Source organism: Triticum dicoccoides, chromosome 2B (assembly GCF_002162155.2).
Source record: "Triticum dicoccoides isolate Atlit2015 ecotype Zavitan chromosome 2B, WEW_v2.0, whole genome shotgun sequence".
NCBI classification, from domain to species: domain Eukaryota; kingdom Viridiplantae; phylum Streptophyta; class Magnoliopsida; order Poales; family Poaceae; genus Triticum; species Triticum dicoccoides.
Window position 1 is genome coordinate 544096566 of NC_041383.1, and position 19960 is coordinate 544116525.

At 45.8% G+C, this 19960-nt stretch overlaps 4 protein-coding genes across 5 annotated transcripts; 3 read left to right on the top strand and 1 right to left on the bottom strand.

The window, feature by feature from the left end:
• Window positions 1-921: 921 nt before the first annotated feature.
• LOC119367979 lies at window positions 922-3230 on the top strand. The gene is made up of 3 exons (XM_037633348.1): window positions 922-1084; window positions 1734-2237; window positions 2337-3230. The coding sequence occupies exons 1-3, from the start codon at window positions 1015-1017 to the stop codon at window positions 2900-2902; spliced, it is 1140 nt and encodes a 379-aa protein (XP_037489245.1). The 5' UTR covers window positions 922-1014; the 3' UTR covers window positions 2903-3230.
• Window positions 3231-4301: 1071 nt separating this feature from the next.
• Window positions 4302-10851, top strand: LOC119364758 (F-box protein At1g78280-like). 2 transcript variants are annotated; one of them, XM_037630277.1, is made up of 16 exons: window positions 4302-4527; window positions 5240-5347; window positions 5429-5505; window positions 5578-5720; window positions 5836-6033; window positions 6109-6308; window positions 6920-7019; window positions 7097-7678; window positions 7811-7933; window positions 8251-8331; window positions 8407-8714; window positions 8806-9018; window positions 9424-9508; window positions 9584-9767; window positions 10045-10219; window positions 10389-10851. In XM_037630277.1, exons 1-16 carry the CDS (start codon window positions 4397-4399, stop codon window positions 10540-10542), a joined length of 2862 nt encoding a protein of 953 aa, XP_037486174.1. In that variant the 5' UTR covers window positions 4302-4396; the 3' UTR covers window positions 10543-10851. The 2 variants fall into 2 exon arrangements, with proteins under 2 accessions (XP_037486174.1, XP_037486175.1); XM_037630278.1 differs by having other exon boundaries at window positions 4397-4527; window positions 5450-5505.
• Window positions 10852-14261: 3410 nt separating this feature from the next.
• On the top strand, window positions 14262-15922 carry LOC119364759. The gene is made up of 3 exons (XM_037630279.1): window positions 14262-14420; window positions 14630-15139; window positions 15225-15922. Exons 1-3 carry the CDS (start codon window positions 14351-14353, stop codon window positions 15776-15778), a joined length of 1134 nt encoding a protein of 377 aa, XP_037486176.1. The 5' UTR covers window positions 14262-14350; the 3' UTR covers window positions 15779-15922.
• An 88-nt stretch (window positions 15923-16010) lies between these two features.
• On the bottom strand, window positions 16011-19008 carry LOC119364760 (haloacid dehalogenase-like hydrolase domain-containing protein At4g39970). Its single transcript, XM_037630280.1, has 11 exons — window positions 18572-19008; window positions 18129-18222; window positions 17958-18002; window positions 17837-17887; window positions 17566-17640; window positions 17432-17465; window positions 16970-17025; window positions 16815-16874; window positions 16600-16659; window positions 16480-16526; window positions 16011-16410 (listed from the first exon to the last, which is right to left on the bottom strand). Exons 1-11 carry the CDS (start codon window positions 18952-18954, stop codon window positions 16362-16364), a joined length of 954 nt encoding a protein of 317 aa, XP_037486177.1. The 5' UTR covers window positions 18955-19008; the 3' UTR covers window positions 16011-16361.
• Window positions 19009-19960: the final 952 nt, after the last annotated feature.

Consider the following 19960-nt stretch of genomic DNA (forward strand, 5'->3'; position numbering starts at 1 on the left):
GCACGTACCTCTGCCGCTGGATTAGAGGAGATCGGTGCTAGTTTTGCTTCTCTCATGGTTACTCATGTTGGTTGGGATTCAAATGTTCCTTTCCATCGGTGTGCTGGCTTTGCTTGTTCACTTGATGGCACCGAAAGCTGGCGTGATGCAAGCCTAAATTTTCTTTTGTCTAGCCTACCGGCAGATTGTAACCTTACGATACTTCATTAATAAAGCTTCCAATTTCGTTGAAAAAAAGGAAGGTGCATTCATATTTAGGCAAATCTAAGTCCTCTAATTTTGGAACGGAGGTAACATTATGGTTCCTGTTTTTAAAATGATACTAGTGGACCATCAGTGCGTACTGTTTGGATTCAGATATGCACGCGCCCTTCTGACAGGGCCCAAAGTTGACTCCAGCGCCTAGCATCTTAAGCTGTCCTTGGAGGCAGCTTAAGCTGCGACGACTCGTAAATGATGCCACTGCTGCAAATGAAAATCCACATGAACACTAGGTGATCACCTGGATACCTGGCGCCCAGCCAATCGATCGATCCAGGAGACAGCGGAATCCTTCCATTCCATCGGCCTGCAGATGCCGCACAAGTCCACGTGAACGCACGCCGTTGCGCCTGCAACCACACGTACTACGTCGTACTACAAACTGATAATGAGCGCTGGCCGGCGATCGAGTCCACGCACGACGGCCATTTTGCACCGGCCGTGGCCGCATCCGATGGATCGACCGATCGAATCAGGGACCTGCAGGTGGAGAGGAGGACGGTGCCCTTCTCGTGGCCTCGTGCCTTGCGCGACGACCCCGGCGCGTTCCGCGGCGCCCAATCGCCCCGCTCCGCGCGCGTACACCGACCTCCTGGCCGATCCGTCGACCCGTTATAAGTGGACCGCAAGTGCAACGGCGACTTCCCAGATAAGCTCTGTCTGTCCCCGATACGTAGAAGCTCGAGAGAACTATTCCAAAGTGTGAGAAAGATTGTGAGGTACACTAGCCGAGGAGGTGAAGAGCGGGAGGAGATGGTGTTCAAGGGCGCGCTGTTGTTCTTGGTCGTCTGCGCGGCTGCTCGAGCTGCTTCAGCCGGCGATGGTGAGAACTGAGAACTCACCACACACAAATTGTTGCTTAACCCTTGCATGCATGCTTGGTTCGCTATGTAATTTGGTGGAGTGGAATGAGTGACTGTCAGATTCGTATCGCGAGACTAATTTGCAAACTTGTTCCCGTCTTCTCGATGTTCTTAGTGACCATGCCAGCCTGCTAGCTAGTGTCGGGTTAATTAATTCCATGTACTAAGAAAGTTGGTTTAGTGTTCATTGTCACGCGATTGCACGGGACTGGTGTCAGCATAATTTGTTACGAGCACGTAAAAATCTGTAATAGCTCAGCTTAGATTTAGAGAGGCTACTAAGATTAGCGAACTTTTTACAGTTTTGCTAGAACTCATCTAGATGAAATATAATTTGGTCTCATTCACCTTTTATAGCCATTGGATATGATGCTATAAGATGCGTGTGTGCTGACGTGGGTTGTATTTGTTCTTGTTTTCAAAGTGAATGAGACCAAATTATATCTTATCTAGATGAGTTTTAGGTACTCCCAACTTTTTAAGCATCAGCTATGCTAGAAGACAGAGCGTGGCTTCTCCCAAAATGCCGGCGTTGACTGTTTGTGTTATACTAGTTTCCTTACATGCAGCACAAGTTTTCTGTCTCTAACACGTCATGTTACGCTACAGGCCCGCTGCCGAACGGCAACTTCGAGGACTCGCCGGACAGGTTCCAAATGGACGGCTCGAGGGTGACGGGGGCGAACGCCATCCCACAGTGGAAGATCACCGGGCACGTGGAGTACATCGAGTCCGGGCAGAAGGAGGGCGACATGATCCTGACGGTGCCGGAGGGCTCGCACGCCGTGCGGCTGGGCGAGGATGGCTCCATCCACCAGCAGCTCAGCGTGGCGCCGGGCATGCAGTACTCCGTCACCTTCAGCGCGGCGCGCACATGCGCCCAGTACGAGAAGCTGACCGTGTCGGTCGTCCCCGGCGACGCGTCCGACGAGATCTCCATCCAGACGGTGTACACCAGCAGCGGCTGGGACTCCTACTGCTGGGCTTTCCAGGCCACGAACGACGTCATGACGCTCACCATCCATAACCCCGTCCACGAGGACGACCCCGCCTGCGGCCCCATGATCGACTCCGTCGCCATCAAGACGCTCTACCCTCCTCAGCCCACCGGCGGTAAGACACAATCTCATCTCATGCATGAACTTTCGAGATGTCAGCAGATCAGCCCTTTACCTGACCCTCTCTGTGCGATTTTGCATCGTGTTTATCCAGATAACTTGCTGAGGAACGGGGACTTCGAGCTGGGGCCGTACATCGCGCCGGGGTCACCGTTTGGGGTGCTGGTGCCCAACAGGGACGAGACCCACATCTCGCCGATCTCGGGGTGGATGATCATGTCCTACTCCAAGGTCGTCAAGTACGTGGACTCGCCGCACTACGCGGTGCCGCACGGCTCCTACGCCGTGGAGCTGGTTTCCGGAGGGGAGGCCGCGCTGGTGCAGGAGGTGGAGACCGTGCCGGGGAGCGCGTGCAAGCTGGAGTTCTCGGTCGGGAACTCCGGCAACCGGTGCGAGTCGAGCGACGAACAGCCCATGCGCGTGCTGGTCTCCACGGCGGGCGGGAGCAAGACCGTGGTGCACCGCTCCGACGGCAACGGCGGGGGCACCACGCGCGCCTCGCTGGAGTTCACGGCGATCCATAGCCGGACCAAGGTGGTGTTCTCCGGCTCCAGCTACCACACCAAGTCCGACAGCAGCGGCACCCGCTGCGGGCCCGTCGTCGACGACGCCTCGCTCGTCTGCGTTCCGCCGACGCCTGCCCGCCGGTTGCTTCGCTGAACTGATGCGTTCGTTCGTTCCCGAAGTTGACGGCTGGTACATTTGCCTCTGAAACACAGGGTATCCGTGGCCGTGCTGGCTTGGCGATTGTACCACTACACATTTTATTCGTTACTTATTCATCTAGGAATGGCTACTACGAGTTTTTCTTTTGGGTGAATTCCATATATGCCACTCAAAACTTGTCCGTACCTTCATGTACCATTGGAAATTTCCCTCTTCCAAATATGCCACTGAAAATTTGCACCGTGTACAGATATACCACTATGGCCAGTTTGACCGTTAGTTGACTGTCAAGTGGCATGTGGAAAGACGATTTTGCCCCTGTACTGTAGCGGTGATATACTGTAGCATTCTGAACAAATTTGGCCAATTTTGAATTGCGGACGTCCGTACTGTAGCGTCCGAACAGATGTGAAATTCGAACATTTTTTCTGAATTTCAAAATAAATCTCCGTAATTTCAAATTCTTAATTCCTAACACTTTTTTTGAAAAAATTGTTCGCAATTGCCCAAATTTGTTCGGAAGTCAAATTTTGTTCGCAATTTTAAAAAACTGGATTTTTTTTTGTAAAAGTGGACACTACAGTATGTTTGCCCCGCAATTTCGAAAGTAACCAAATTTGTCCGGAATGCTACAGTGTATCACCGCTACAGTACCAAGGGCAAAATCGTCTTTGCAAGTGCCGCTTGACAGTCAACTAACGGTCAAACTGGCCATAGTGGCATATCTGTACGCGGTGCAAATTTTCAATGGCATATTTGGAAGAGGAAAATTTCCAATGGCAGATAGGAATACGGGCAAGTTTTGAGTGGCATATATGGAATTCACCCTTTTCTTTTTCCTCATGCGGACTTACAAATTTTCTGGCACCTGAACTTTATTTAGGATTTTGAACATCCCCGCCGTCATGGCCGTGGCCGTGGAGGCTACTGGAAACGACTCTGCTCTCTAGTTTAATCATGGAATGGTATATTGTACTGTACCAGAAAAAAAAAGTTCTTCTGCCCAATGCCTTCGTCCGTAGCTGCATAGGACATTTTTAGTGTGTGAAAGGAATAGAATGCACACTCGAAAAAAAGAGAACAGAATGCAAAGTGATGCAAGATTCGGCTGCCACTAACCAAAATAAAATAAACTGAATAAAACGGAATAGAATCGGAGCATCAATTGCATGTCACCTGGGACACGCGTACGGTGCTGGCGCACGCCTCAAATGAACCATGTTTTTTTTCCCCTCAAAAAATAAATAAATGAGCCATGCTTTTTCGTCCAGTTGACAGGATTTCTGTGTTACGCGGCCGAAATGATGAGGTCGACAGGCCGCATCGGCGAATCCAATACGCGTCCACGCTTTTCAAAAAAAGCTCGCCACTATAAATAAACGAATTCCTCCAGCCCACTGCATCCCACCGATACTATTCTGACCCCGCCGCACGCACCCATACCCAGCAAAGCAAGCCCGCCGATCCGGCTCGGTCGCCGGCGAGGCGATGGAATCGGCGGGGAACGACCGGAGGGGCGCGGCACTGGGGGGCCTGGCGGTGCTCCCCGACGAGCTGCTCTGCGCCATCGTCGACCTCCTCCAGCCCACCGACATCGGCCGCCTCGCATGCGTGAGCAGGTCGCCGCGTCTCTCTCTCTCTCTGTCTCTGTTCATTTCTCCTCTAGGGGCATCAGATTGGGAGTGAAAACTGAAGCTACTACCAGAGTATTCTCTCTGGGACGAAGTAGATGTTAGCAAGTTATTTTGTTTCTCAAATGCTTCCTTTTCATATGCAACAATCCACCACATGTTTATGCTAAATGTTTATTGGTATTAGTACTAGACTGCTAGTAGCAGTTAAAACATAACTATACAGCTAGATAGACAAAAATCATGAAGTACTAATTTCTTTCATGTTCCGTGTGCACGACACTAAACAGTCACCTATTTTAGACTGGACTAGTACAGAATCATACTCCCCTGGTCCTGTAAAAGCGGTCGTTTTAGACAAAGATAGAGCCAACTTTTCGGAAATTTTGGCTACCAATATCTTTACAAATATTTACATTAGATACCTGAAAATCACTGAATTAGTCTTGAGAAGTATTCCCATAATACTATATGATTCTTTTGGATTTATGGATGTACTTTAAAGACACTAAAGGTCAAAACTGTATTTTGAAGACCATGTCCGTGTCCGAAACAACAGATTTTAGGGGACCAGAGGGTAGTTCCTGATGTTTGACATTGTCATTATCTAGAGATCATGAGCTAAGACGTCATGTTTGTGTTTCTACAATGAAACGGTGGTAGGATGATGCAGTATCTGAAATGATTTTGCACTTTGCAGTGTCATGTACATACTTTGCAACGAGGAACCTCTCTGGATGAGTAAATATCTTTTTGTTGGTGGTCATTTTGAGTACAAAGGTTCTTGGAAGAAAACAACGTTGTCTAGGTATATGACCATTCTATCTGTCGTGTAACCTTCTGTATTTTGAAAACAATCCTAAGTTGACCAATGATTACCACTGAAAAGGTTGGATTGCTTCATTTTCAGGCTTAATCTTTGCTCCGAAAAAAGTGAGCTTGAGCAGAAGGCTCGTCATTTTGATGGTATGGTACATCTACTTTATGTTTGTTGTGTTTGCCTTTTTTATTTCCCTATTCATACTTATTTTCATGCAGGATTCAACTCATTGTACTTATACAGGAGATGGTATAGATGTTTTACTACTTTGAGTAGTTATTCCTTTGACAATGGCCATGTGGAAAGAAAGGATGATCTTTCTTTGGATCATTTCCGTTCTCAGTATGATGGAAAAGGCCCAGTAAGAATTGAGTTAACTTTTGCTTCTAATTCAGATTTATAACATGTGGATTTTCTACGTTATTGTTTTGCAATGATTTTTATCTGAAATCATACTGGTGGTATTGCACAACTAGGTTTTGCTTGGTAAGCTGGCTGAATCCTGGCCAGCGAGGACGAAATGGTCAATGCAGCAGCTGGTACATGATTATGGTGAAGTTACATTTAGGATATCACAAAGAAGCCCTAAGAAGATAATAATGAAACTGAAAGACTATGTTTCTTACATGGAACTCCAGCATGATGAAGACCCTCTTTACATATTTGATGATAAGGTAATCATCACTTCATTTCATTTACTACTGAAGTTAGGTAAATAAAAAGAAACTTAGTTCAGAAAATTGTTACAGTTTGGAGAATCAGCACCAGCACTATTGGAAGATTACAGAGTCCCTCATTTATTTCAAGAAGATCTTTTTGATGTCTTGGATTATGAACAAAGACCAGCTTTCAGATGGTTCATTATTGGACCAGAAAGATCAGGTGCCTCTTGGCATGTTGATCCAGGATTAACCAGTGCGTGGAATACTCTTCTTTGTGGCCGAAAAAGGTTGGATCATTTTTTTTATGTACGTGTGCGTAGGTGTTACTCGATAGTGCACTCAAGCTGTGGTACTCACCACGTAGTTGTATATTTGAAATCTAGTAGCAGTTAAACAAATGTGCATGGATCTTGTGCAACATTTCTGGCCTATTGGATTCTTAAGGTCATTGCAGTGCTTCTATTTTGGTGCAGCTTGTGGGTGACTGGGTGCTGCTCTGTATGTTGCTTATTTTAAAGTCAGATGTGAAAAAACAGTCGTGCAGAATAATCAGCCAACTGGGCGAGTTGAATTAACGATTGATAAATTTAGTGAGGATACCCATAGTTAATGTCTTGGGAGTGGGAGAGAATCATGTCATATAGTATGTTGAACAGAGACGGAAGATAACCAAGGGCAATAGAGAGATGTGATTCAACTTGGGTGCATGCTTTGTATTTTGAATTGAAACTTTAAAACCATAGACCTATACTGTGAACTGTGCGAGGATATGCTATACAACCTCAACTTGTACTCCTCTTGACTTGTTAAAGCTGATTGTCCTATGTTGTACAATGCTGAAAATTTGGAAGGAGCAAGAATTTGTGTTTGCACTAATGATTTCCACCTTATTTCATAGATGGGCACTGTACCCTCCAGGAAGAGTGCCTGGTGGTGTCACAGTGCATGTAAGTGCTGAAGATGGTGATGTTGACATTGATACTCCAACATCTTTGCAGGTAATGAACTTATTACTGTTTTTGCTTTTCTCCAAACTTTACCCCATATCATTTCACATTATTTTGACCGTTTGCAGTGGTGGCTTGATATCTATCCTCATCTTGCCGAACACGAGAAGCCACTGGAATGCACACAATTGCCAGGAGAGACTATATTTGTTCCTAGTGGATGGTGGCATTGTGTTTTAAACCTTGAGACAACAGTTGCAGTTACACAAAATTTTGTCAATCAATCAAATTTTGAGCATGTATGTCTAGACATGGCACCTGGTCACTGTCACAAAGGAGTTTGTCGTGCTGGCTTACTTGCTGTTCCAGGAAAATCTGTTAGAGATATGGAAAATCATCCACCTGGAACAATTACATTGAACCACAATGACATGACCTGTACAGAAGAAAGACTGAAAGGTTCAGGGTCCGTAAGAGCTTCAAACAGTGAAAGCCAGTATTCTTCATTTGAGTTCTCAGATGTCGACAAAAGTTTGGAGAACCAAGTTTTCTCGTATGATATAGGTTTCTTATCTCAATTCCTTGAGAAAGAAAAAGATCACTATACTTCTGTCTGGAGTCCTACTAATCCAATTGGCCAGAGAGAAGCAAGAGAATGGCTGCGAAGGTTATGGGTTCTTAAACCTGAACTGAGAGGACTAATATGGAAGGTGAGCTTTGTTCCATCATTTACATAAAATTTTACTATGTCAATCTTTTTTATGAAATTACCATGTGGTTTATGTATCTATTTCTTGATAATGGTCTGTTCCTTCTGCCAATATATATGTTTATTTGTGTAGGGTGCATGCCTAGCAATAAATGTGGACAAATGGTATGCATGCTTAGAGGAAATAAGGGCATGCCATAGTTTACCGGCACCGTCAGAGGATGAGAAGCTTCCTGTTGGGACAGGTAGCAACCCAGTAAGTATACACTTACTTTTACTAGCTGTCTCAGATTTTGAACTGTCGATAAGCAATTCTGGCATGCTAGTATCATGTAATTCGTGTTGGTTCGAAATACTTCATAAATATCACTCACAGAAACTGATTCATATAGAATATCTTGGTTTACTTGTTACTGTATACACAATTGCTCACTGCTATGCGCTGATCCCCAAGACATTAAAAATATCTGAGATTCTAAGATGTATTCTATGATGCCACTTAGTATCAAATTGCAGTTCATATACACTCATCGCTGCATGGTATGTGAATATAACATGTACCACAATTTTCAGGTCTTCATTGTCTCTGACAATGTGATTAAAATCAATGCTGAAGGAGGCTTGGGTTATTCTGCCCATGGTTTAGGCACAGAGGTATTGTTGCATTTGTTCTGCAACTTAATAAAATTGAATGCAACACTCACGATTTTGATCCCTTTCTTGATGCAGCTTGAGTTCTATGATCTTCTGCGAAAAGTAGGCTCGCCTTTGGTCAACCACATCCCTGAGATCATTGCAAGTGGCTTTCTTGTGTACGAAGATGGCGTCTACAGAACAGTCCCATGGAATGGAAAAGGAATGCCAGATGTTTTGGCTAAATACTATCCTCTGGAGCTTTCTTACGCAAACAGCTGTTTTCCTCTTGGGTTATGGAGCAAACAACAGTTTGGAATGGATGGTTCCGCTGAATCTTCAAACAGACCTATTTGGCCTTACATGGTTACCAGAAAATGCAAAGGGGATATCTTTGCTCATGTGTAAGTTTTATTCATTTCTCAAGTGAAAATGGGAATGATCACTTGATTAATTATGTAAATACGTGCTTACTCTACTCTTCATTTTTCTTAGCCGTGATACATTGTCCAAGGCTGACCTATTGAATCTTGCATCATCCTTGGGAGTTCAAATGCGAAATATCCATTTATTACCCCTTCCACATGGGGAATCATTACCCGAACCTGAGGACAATAATGTGAAAGACAGTGATCCACCTGAATGGAAACAAGTAATTTCTACTCTAAACAGAAGAAAGAATAATATAAAGAAGCACCTAGCTAACTGGTAAGTGAACTTTTTTCTAAAGCAGGTTTGTTCGGCATAGATTTTATAAGTTTTAGTAAAACAGGACATTGTTGCTCAGTTTATTTTATCCAGAAACATTGTGAGTTTGCAAGTCAATTTTGTGTCCGCGATCATGTGAAGTGGTTAAGAAGAATATTGTCTTATAGAATGCTTCAGTTGCAACTTAAAATCCTCTACGAAAGTGTACTTGAGTTCCAAAAACATTGTAGAGGCAGGCATTCAATAAGTAACCATTACATTCTTTAACATTCTAACATTTCAACATAATCAAAATATAAATTGCAATGACGATGCATTGATTTGGTATTGACCTGTTCTATATTATATTGATACAAAATTCCATACACTGCCTGATACCTCAACATTGCTTACATATTTGTGAAGGGGGGGCACCGTACCAACAGTTTTAATTGAGAAGGCTGAAGAATATCTCCCTCCTGATATGAATTCTCTAATCAAGTTTGTTAAGGTAATTTTTCAATCTCGTCTTCTTTGTATGCATCTTGGTCGAGCATTGTGTTTAATGGTATGATTGAACAATTAGGATGGCGACGGTGACTCGGTGTACACATTCCCTTCTTGGATACATTCAGATATTATGGACGATAACATTCTTACTCAGAGGGCTCCCGAAATGGGTTCCCTCACTGATACCAAAAGCACTGGTGACGGAGATCTGGAGAAACTGAATGAAATCCATATCATTGACTTCAGTGATCTGTACATTGGTAAGCAGCCAGTTTACTTTGTTTCCTGGAAATCTGACATTGTTCAAGTTATTGTCATGTATTTAACGAAATACCAATTTTGTAATGTATCACTGACATCTGAATCGAAGATGCTATAACTATCTGTAAAAATGCTTAAGTTGAGCTGCTCATATCTACCAGTTTGCAGTCTTAGAAGCTATGTAAGGCCGTTTCGAAAAAAGAAGCTATGTAAGGTTGTTAGAAAGAGTTTATATTTATTTATTTGATTGTGATCCAATATTGTTTGTCGTAACAGGGGATCCTCTATGCGACTTAATTCCGCTGCACTTGGATGTTTTCCGTGGTGATATTGATCTTCTGAGGGAGTACCTTAGAAGCTATCAGCTTCCTTTCCTCAGAGGGAAATCAAACGACGACATCTACAAGTCGGTGCAAAATTCGAAGTTCAGCACCGCATCATATCGCGCGATGTAAGTACATACATAAACAAACAATGATAAGCGGTGCTTGTGCACTTGTGAATTGTGATCGATCCTTGTTGGGTTGCCAGTGTCCAAGGGAGAAACATGTGTGTGCGCGCGCGCGTGTGTGTGTTTGCGCAAACATGTGTTAGTTCTGATGTGCGCTGCTTGCTTACAGGTGCTACTGCATACTGCACGACGACAACGTCTTGGCGGCTATATTTGGCCTGTGGAAGGAGCTGAGGGATGCAACGTCGTGGGAGGATGTCGAGCACTTGGTCTGGGATGACCTGAACCGATACCAGCAATCGTCGCCTACACCCTCTAGCTAGCTCACTCGTCACGACTACCAATACATACGCTCAAAAGAAATGGTCCCTTTGGCATATTGCCCAGCTTCATAAGAGCAAAAAAATAAAAAGTAATAAGGGGCAAAACATTTTGTTTACTCTGGGACGGAGAGAGTACTTTTAGATTGGAATGTGCACTTTCATAGTATGAAACTCACTCGACATTTCGGCAAAAGAATTAGGACCTCACTTGCATTTAACTCCTTTTTAATCATGTAAGATTCAAGATAGCATGTAAACTTGTACTATTTTGTTCTATACCAATATTGTGGACCAGAAAGGAATTCTATACATATCTTGTGAAACGAACGCCTAGAAAGGCTGAAATCATGCAGGGTGTCCACTTCACCCCCAAGGTTTGCAATTTCCTTACTACTCCCTCCATTCCTAAATACTACCTCCGTGCCAAAATTCTTGTCTTAGGTTTATCTAAATATGGATGTATGACAAATCTAAGACAAGAATTTTGGGACAGAGAGAGTATAAGTCTTCGTAGAGATTTCACTGTAGACCACATACGGATGTATGTAGATGTATTTTAAAGTATAAATTCACTCATTTTGTTCTGTATGTAGTCCATAGTGGAATCTCTGTATAAGTCTTTTTAGAGGTTTCAAATGGACTACATTTTACTCCGTATGTAGTTCCTTGTTGAACTCTCTAAAATGACTTGTATTTGAGAACGGAGAGAGTATTTAGGAATGGAAGGAGTAGTTTGGATGTTGCTAATCCTGAATCCGTCAAAGACGAATGGCTGCCTCCAAAAGGAGAAAGCAATCAAGGATAGAAGCAAGAATGGTGGCATTAACCACCGGCCCGCCATTCTAAAGGAGAAATCAAGCATGAGCAAAAGCATGAAGGGTGGCACTAAAGGGAAGGTGTTCGCAGTTACATGATGGATGCCTTCTGGTTCCTGTGCGGCTTACATGAGTTTGGTTGTACCCGTTATCTTTGTTGATGTCATGGTGAAGGGTTTCCATGAGTAACATATTGGAAGCTATCTGGCACCCGTAGGGTATGGGTATGGCTGAATCCACCCCATATCCTTACCCGTCCATCCTGAACTTACCTATCACCCATATCCATTAAGGGTGTAACTTTTTTCCATACCTGTCACCCGACAGGTATCTGGGTATCCACGGGTAAAAATATCTGTGTTTACAACATATCAATTGAGTAGAAAATAGTTGTAACAAGCAACATATAATCATAAATTCTTAATAGAAACACATTTTAAACAACAATGTACAACAACATATTGTAACAACAACACATTCTCATAAACAAAAATACTTGCCTATAAAGTGACGCATAAAAATGTTAAACAACAACACATAATCATAAATAACAACACATAGGATTGCACTTTAAGTTCACAAAATCATGATAAATTATAGAGATAATTTCACTACACATAAGAGTTTTTACCTAGCGCAATTAGGAGGGGAAAATTAATACATAAGGATATTAAACGGAACCCACTTGTCAGTATTTTAGATGGGTACATGGGTATGCGGGCATGGGTTATATGATCCCATACCCGTACCCTCCCTACCCGATGGGTATGATATTTTCCCATTTAAGTATCCATGGATAAATTTTTGTCCCATCCCTTACCCTAATAGGGTTTTTACCCGCGGGATACGCGGGTAATGGGTACCCATTGCCATCCCTAAGTCTTTCATCGATCTTTATTGGGAGCTTTCGTCGGGTTTTCAACGAAAAAAACAGCCTTAGGCTGATTCTCATTGATGAAGAGGAAGAAACCAATTACAAGGAACTGAAAATTGAAAGAAGAGAAAAAAAAGAAAAAAAAAGCTACAGGCATGGAGCCAATTGTCCTGTCTTTGCACATCGGCCACCATCCACATCGCATGGCGGCTCGAAGAAGCTGGCCATTGGCGCCAGCCCCGTGAGTAGCCAGTCATTGCCTGGTCGACAATTCTATCGTGGATCAAGAGCAGTGGTAGACCTAGAATGGCAGGCTTTGGGGGTGCCATGATTCAAAAATTACACCAAACATCATCATAATCTCAACAAATAGTCTGGAAACAAAACAACTTGATGGATATTTAGTGTTAAGTATGGATAAAATTTATTTTACAATTTTGGAGGGGGTGCCACTAGATCTGCCCCTGCCTAGGAGACCGAGCCAGCCCTAGCGTTGAAGATCCTCTCGTTGCGCTCCTTCCAAATGCAACATGAGACTAGAAGGCAGGTGGACTTCCACGTTGCCCTACGAGACCGGCAACAACCTAATCTGCACTCTGAAATCATGACTTGATGCGGTTGTCAATTGTCATGTTCAGGTTGAATAGTTGTCCCAGTGATTGCGGTGTCTTGTTACACAGCTGCACCGAGAAGGGGCATGTTTCAATGATGTGGTGTGTTGCCTCCGGAGCAGCACGACAAAGCGATCAGATCAGATCATGGGGGATTTTCCGGCGAGCAAGGTTATCTGCCGTCAGACATTTCCCCTGCATCATAATCCACGCAAAAAACTCCGCCTTTGTATTTGTGACCATGGGGCTTCTTGGTTTGTGAGTGGTCTACATGCCTTGTAGGGATGTAGCTTGTTCTTCTTCCTAAGGCAAATTGCTAACGTTTTTGTTTGATTTTTTGCTAATAAAATAGACAGTTCATTTTTCTAAATTAACGAACAAGAAAATATATTGCATCCGTTTAAAAAATCTTTCCAGGGTCAGATAAGGTTGATCCCCGGATCTTAATGTGGATCATTTGAATGTTGCTTTCAAGGGTAAAAGAAGACATTAGTCAAAAAGCGGTTGGCGACTATCACCACAATGTAAAGTGTGTGTTGTTTGGGACCGAGGCTATACGTAAGTCGCCTGAATATTTATTTTGGGTAAGTCAATTTTCTGGGCCGTTGGATTAAGATTCAACAATCATCATTCTTTCTTCTTCCTCCAACCGCTGCTCCTCCCACAATATCGACTTACCCAAATTGTAAATTCGGCCAACTTATCTATAGCTATTGTAATCTTGCACATGGTTCATGTTGTTTGTACTTCCTTCATTTATTTTTATAAGTCGTTTCAGACAACTGAAAATGAGCTACTTTCCACCGTCTTCAAGGCCTTATAGTGAATAGAGGGAGTGATATAAATACTTACATATAACTATTGTAGCCTCCAGCAAGTTGCACCGTCTGCAATTGACATAGCCATCCCCTGACACGCGGCAGGGCCGCCGCAGGGAGGAGCGTTGACAAAGAAACAGAATGGCCATGTGAGCAGAGTCCACGCAGGTGTGCCCTCCCTAGTCACCATGGTTCCCAGTTGAGACCCTACCCAGCATGAACTGCATCGGTCGCCCCATTTCGCCTCTGGCAAGATGCCCGCCGCAGCACCACTGACAGCCTCCTCGATCCTGCGCATGGGTGAGCCAGCGTGCACCGGCCGACCAAGCGAATAAACGGAACCTTCCGCTCCGACGTCCATATGCGGCAGTGATCGCGGCAACCAGAACATCACAGATACCGCTCAAGTCCACGTGGTCGCACGTAGGGGGAATGCTGCCGCACCTGCACTAACACATTTCAGATTTCACCACGCGCGTCGCCGACGGACCAGCGAGGCGAGGCGAAGCCCCCTCCGCTCGTGCTCCGGCGCATTTCGCGGCGCCAAACTTGCCAGACGCCTCAACGGTCGGCCTATAAGTGGAGCCAGATGGCACCTTCCCGGTTAAGTAACTCCGTGATCGAGAGCACCTGTCCCGAAGCCGAGAAGAGAGCTGTAGTACGCCGGCCGGTAGGCTCGTAGCTGGAGAGATGGTGCTCAACGGCGCCCTCTTCTTGCTCGTCTGCGCAGCTGCTCGAGCTGCTGCTTCCGGCGGAGACGGTGAGAGGCACCAAGGCTACTGCTACTCCTTGATCTTCTTACGGATCTCTCGCTAGCTACTCGTAGTTGTTAGAACTAACCGCACAGATCATGCTGCTCCGATTGTGTTAGCATTCATCAAGGACAAGAGGATCACTTCGTTTTATGGAGGAGTACTACTACATTGTCGTTTAATCTGACACGTGCTGTCATGCTCATGCAAACTGCAGGCCCGCTGCTGAACGGTAACTTCGAGTACGCGCCGAACAGGTCCCAGATGAACGGCTCGAGGGTGATGGGGAAGTACGCGATCCCGTACTGGAAGGTGGCCGGCTTCGTGGAGTACATCGAGTCCGGGGCGAAGCAGGACCATATGGTCCTCATAGTGCCGGAAGGCAGGCACGCCGTGCGGCTGGGCACGGAATCCTCGATCCAGCAGCAGCTCAGCGTGACGCGGGGCAAGTACTATTCCATCACCTTCAGCGCGGCGCGCACCTGCGCCCAGTCCGAGAAGCTGAGCGTGTCGATCGTCCCCGGCGACGCGTCCGGCGGCGAGCTCCCCGTCCAGACGGTGTACACCAGCAGCGGCTGGGACTCGTACGCCTGGGCCTTCAAGGCCAAGCAGGGCGTGGTGTCGCTCATCATCCACCACGGCGACGACCAGGTGGACGACCCCGCGTGCGGCCCCATCGTCGACGCCGTCGCCATCAGAACGCTCAACCCTCCTCACGCCACCCACCGTAAGACATACCACGATCTCGTCGTTAACCGCGCCCACGAAGTCTCATCACGTTACGGGGTTCTTACTCTGCACCTGTGCTGCAGAGAACATGCTGATCAACGGGGACTTCGAGGAGGGGCCGTACATGACCCCGGGGTCGCCGTGGGGGGTGCTGGTGCCGCCGATGAACGAGGACGCCACGTCGCCGCTGCCGGGGTGGATGATCATGTCCCACTCCAAGGTGGTCAAGTACATCGACGCGGCGCACTTCCGGGTGCCGCACGGCTCCCGCGCCGTGGAGCTGGTGGCCGGCGTGGAGGTGGCGCTGGTCCAGGAGGTGGCCACCGTGCCCGGCAGGTCCTACAGGCTGCAGTTCTCCGTGGGCGACGCCGGCAACAAGTGCGCGGCGTCGCCGATGAGCGTGCAGGTGGCCACGGCGTACGGGGGCAAGCGCGTGTCGTACGAGTCCCGCGGCACGGGCGGCTACGTGCGCGACAAGCTCGACTTCAAGGCGGAGGGGAACAGCACCCGGGTGGTGTTCTACAGCACGGGCTACCACACCACGTCTGACCGCAGCGGCACGCTCTGCGGCCCCGTCGTCGACGACGTCTCTCTCGTCAGTGTCTCGCACCCACATGCTCGCCGGTTGCTCCGCTGATGCGCCTCGCAGGAGCCGGTGCTTTTTTTTTTTCTTGATGAGTTGGGAGCCCGTGCTGCTAGAATGTGAGTTTCTCGGGAGAGAGCGGCTCGGAAGTGGAAAATTGACTGCTGAGAATGAGATGATAGTGGTTGCGTGACAACAGACTTAACATTGCCTCAACAGATTGATCATGATTCAGTGCAAACAGTATCACCGTAATCAGCTGGAAACATCAGCAACAGCTGCAATGTTAAGTTTTTTTTTTCCACTTTCCTTCTCAAATCACTTTCTCTGCGTATGAAGTGCTGAGTATGTGCCCCTGTCAGTACATGTGTTCTACTGCAAATTCAGTTTGGCATGTCGCTGTTGTAAGCTGTGACTCCAAATATTTTACTGTTGCCGCTGCATTGTAAGTTTGTAACAGCTATGCACAATTCAAATCTCCCCGAGGGGCAAGAGGTTTAACCGAGCAGTGATTTAGTAGAGGGATTGTGTGTGTGGAGGAATTAGCGGGGATTGGGTGAGGGGTGGGATCACCCAACCCCTCTGTGGATTGGATCGCCACCAACCGAATAAGGCCTGCCGAAAGCAGGAAATTCCACTATCCAGTGACGAGAGATTCTTGGAGCAGTAGCTTCAGGTCCTCAAGCCTGTAAAGAATTAACAGGTGTTGTTTACCTGATGAAACAAACTAGTAAAATGGATAAGTCATTACATACCTCACATTACTGAGATCAGGATAGGTTGCAATTGCATCCTTGAAATCCTACAGAAAATTCAGGAGATCAGAATGTGGACCGTTAGACTGAACAATATTTTGTAGCTAAGCTCTATCTTACTTGGTTAGAAGTTGAAGGTGTGTATGTTATTATACATGACATCCCTGCTCCTTTTGCTGCCTGTCAAAAGAAAGTCATCTCTTGTGTTCAAAAGTACGACCTCTGTACCAAAATATAAGACGTTTCTGTAACAAAATTGAACTACAAAAACGTCTTATATTTTGGTACGGAGGGAGTATAAGTTTATTTGATAAATAAGAACTTGGAAGACCTACTTGTAGTCCAATGACACTGTCTTCTACCACAAGGCAGTTCTTGCTTTCTAATCCTAATTTCTGCATCGAACAATTAAGTCTTTAACACAACCAATTTCAAAAAAAAAAAAACTCAAGTAAAGTTTGACATGATATGCTTCAATTGTGCTCACTACCTTTGCTGCTGTAATATATATCGATGGATCGGGTTTTTTCACTTTAACATCATCGCCTGCAACATGAAACAATCAAGAATTTTGAATGCCGTGGAATGACTTATCATAGCTTTCAAAATATAACCACCTACCAAACAACAAATAATTGCAAGTGCATTTAAATAGGATCTGGTCTTAGCCGGGTGAAAAATGTAAGCTAAAACACATCTCAATCTTTACTAGACTTTATATTACTCATTTCACTGATTTCTTCTTTTTCTTGACCGTGTCACTGGCCATTGTAATATTTTATTTGAACTAATACAAAATTGTAAAACAAGAAAACAACTAGGATGACTGGTACGAAAACTTTGTAAAGACAATCCTGCACGCTCATTCACATTTTTGTGATCGTTGCCAGTTAATCTCAAAACAACCATGGTAAACATGATCAGAAAGAAGCAAAAACAACCAGAACTATACCGGCGAGGAAGCAGTCCAGACCATTGAATCTTTCCTATAAAACCATACAATTGTAAAGAAATGGAATCTCAACCGAGAAAGTAAAATTCATGTCAGAAATATAAGAAACACAGCATAAGTCACATGCAACTTACAAGTCCAAGAAGATTTTCAAGACACAACACCACTGAACTTTTAGTTGCCGCAGAGCAAACAGCAAGCTTGATGCCCTACACCATTATACCAAAATCACCTCATTTTTTCCAAAATAGCCCATACTATTGTAATTTAATGGGAACATTAAATAAGAATTCACCTAGTGTACATTACAAAAAGGATTAAATGAAATATATTATGTTGCAAAGCAGTTTACAGTATGAGGAAAACACTAGTACAAAGTAGAATAAATCTTGCAATAAGTATTACCGCACCCTTAACTTCATCCATCAGCCGCAAAACACCAGGTCTAGGCTCCACCTAGCATACAGAGCTGAAAATCAGTCTGAGATGATGAGTAAGAATTTCCCAATGTATTCATTTCACTTACAGTTCCAGATTTGATTATTGCTTTGTACCTCTCTGTTTTCCAGTCCTGCAAAAATGTACTTCTGTAAAATTCATGGATTCTTAGACATGGTTCGAAGCATTTGTACTTCTTGAAAAGGATAATAAGGAGCTAATGCATTTGATTTAGAACCAAGGACATAAAAAATCTGACCTGAATAACGTCAACTAACTTCTCCCTGTCTTCGTCGCTTGAAGGTGCTGTCTCCAATATCTTTGAAGAAGGCCACCCATTTTCTCCAAAGTACCTGTAACAGATTGAAACCGATTCAGAACCAATATCCACACGCTAATCATCAACTACTTAAACAGCATGTGGACCCTAGCATGCCCTGCCCTGCAACATCACTTATTCCCATTCAAACTATTTGCCACATTTTTTTTCTCGAAACATTAAACTTTGCACACCATTCTAATGACGAACTGCATCCTGCATATAAAGCAGGTAAGCAAGAATTCAGATTGTGAAATCGAAATGCCAGCAACAAATGGTGGGAGGCTGATCGCAAAATCAATCACAGCGCAATTGCTGAGGCAAAATATCACACGCGGAATGCCACACGCGAAGGAATCGTCAAGCTTGCGGGCGTGACGTACCATCGCATCTTGGGCTTCCCGCCGCCGATGCGGTTCTGGAGGTCGTCATAGAAGGCCTCGTCCCAGTACAGCGGCGCGTCGGCCGCGGGCGGGCAGCGGACCCCGAAGTGCGCGAAGGCGTCGTTGTAGGCCTGCCGGTGGAGGTGCTCCGACTCCAGTATGACGCCGTCGCAGTCGAAGATGAGGGCGTCGAGCGACCGCGGCGGGGAAGCCGAGGCGGAGACGACGAGCGAGGACGTACGGGGGAGGCGGAGGCGGACCGCGGGGAGGCTGGAAGGGGGGCGGTGGCTGAAGAAGCTGCGGCGAGCCGTGGCGGCGACGGCGGCCGGGGTGAAGGAGGTGGGGACGAGAAGGGAAGTGGAAGCCATGCCCATGGGAGGCATCGGTGATGCGAACAGAGATCAGCGGATGGAACGGAATAGGCGCGAATGGTTCGAGAATGGCTGCTTATCTACCCGCCACTTTTAAGCCGTGGTGTCTTTCTTATCGCGTATGAGAGGAGGGAAACAATTCCCAAACGGTTCCCTTCACTTGAGCCTGTAGACAGTTGCCGCCCGATCTCAAGCAGCAAGCAGACAACGCAGAATCACTGTTCATATCCTTCTAAAAAAAGAATCACTGTTCATATCACATGTCAGGTGTATCTTAGATTTGGCAGTGATTCAGTTTAATCTTGTAACTTTAGGTTTTGAGAGAAGTTCATATTTCAACCTTGAATTGTCACTCAAGTCTAAGAAACAAGCCCCAAAGTTCAAAACCTTCTATTTTACAAACCCAAACTCACAAAACTAGACATATATCAATTTCCTCTCCTTGAGCCAGTTTTCTGGGCAGTGGGTTGTTTTGATCGGTTTTGGAGAGTTGACCGTCTATAGCTAGCCAGCAGCCAACTCGGCCGCCACATCATCCTGGCATCTACACCTAGCCCTCCAACCAACCCCTCTCCCTCCCTGTGCGACACCGGCGACCGGGAACCTACGGCGCCTCCACACCGCCTTCATGCGTGCTGGCCTTTGCTCCCCTGCCCAACCTTTTTGTCGGGGCGCCGCCTCGCGTGTTGCAACAAGCACTGGACTCCGGATCCAGTGTTAGGCACCCTCGAAGAGGAAGCGGCGTTGCAACTAGAACGACAAGGCACGGTGTCAGGGTTGAAGCATTCCATTTTGTGCCACCATCGCGCTTGTCCATGTCGAGCAACCAGAGCCTCTGCTTTCCTCTTTCTTCCATCACAGAGCACCCCAAATGTCTGCTGACCTTGAGCCCTCTCCAATTAGGCTGACGAAGCCCGCCCGAAGAGCTCCAGTGAGGTCGCGTGGCCGACACTATCCCGGCTTCCACGGCGTCATCGTGAGGAATATCCACATCGATGAACGGAGGACCGCATTCCGG

Excerpts from the sequence above, each read along its gene's own strand:
- LOC119364760 (XM_037630280.1), bottom strand. The coding sequence starts at position 18,954 with ATGCCTCCCATGGGCATGGCTTCCACTTCCCTTCTCGTCCCCACCTCC. Across the intron at positions 18,223-18,571 it reads GGGAAGCCCAAGATGCGATG|GTACTTTGGAGAAAATGGGT; the intron begins GTACGTCACGCC and ends AATCTGTTACAG. Across the intron at positions 17,466-17,565 it reads TTGAAAATCTTCTTGGACTT|GAAAGATTCAATGGTCTGGA; the intron begins GTAAGTTGCATG and ends ATGGTTTTATAG.
- LOC119367979 (XM_037633348.1), top strand. The coding sequence starts at position 1,015 with ATGGTGTTCAAGGGCGCGCTGTTGTTCTTGGTCGTCTGCGCGGCTGCT. Across the intron at positions 1,085-1,733 it reads AGCTGCTTCAGCCGGCGATG|GCCCGCTGCCGAACGGCAAC; the intron begins GTGAGAACTGAG and ends GTTACGCTACAG. Across the intron at positions 2,238-2,336 it reads CCCTCCTCAGCCCACCGGCG|ATAACTTGCTGAGGAACGGG; the intron begins GTAAGACACAAT and ends GTGTTTATCCAG.
- LOC119364759 (XM_037630279.1), top strand. The coding sequence starts at position 14,351 with ATGGTGCTCAACGGCGCCCTCTTCTTGCTCGTCTGCGCAGCTGCTCGA. Across the intron at positions 14,421-14,629 it reads TGCTGCTTCCGGCGGAGACG|GCCCGCTGCTGAACGGTAAC; the intron begins GTGAGAGGCACC and ends TGCAAACTGCAG. Across the intron at positions 15,140-15,224 it reads CCCTCCTCACGCCACCCACC|AGAACATGCTGATCAACGGG; the intron begins GTAAGACATACC and ends CCTGTGCTGCAG.
- LOC119364758 (XM_037630277.1), top strand. The coding sequence starts at position 4,397 with ATGGAATCGGCGGGGAACGACCGGAGGGGCGCGGCACTGGGGGGCCTG. Across the intron at positions 5,506-5,577 it reads GAAGGCTCGTCATTTTGATG|GATTCAACTCATTGTACTTA; the intron begins GTATGGTACATC and ends ATTTTCATGCAG. Across the intron at positions 8,332-8,406 it reads CCCATGGTTTAGGCACAGAG|CTTGAGTTCTATGATCTTCT; the intron begins GTATTGTTGCAT and ends TTCTTGATGCAG.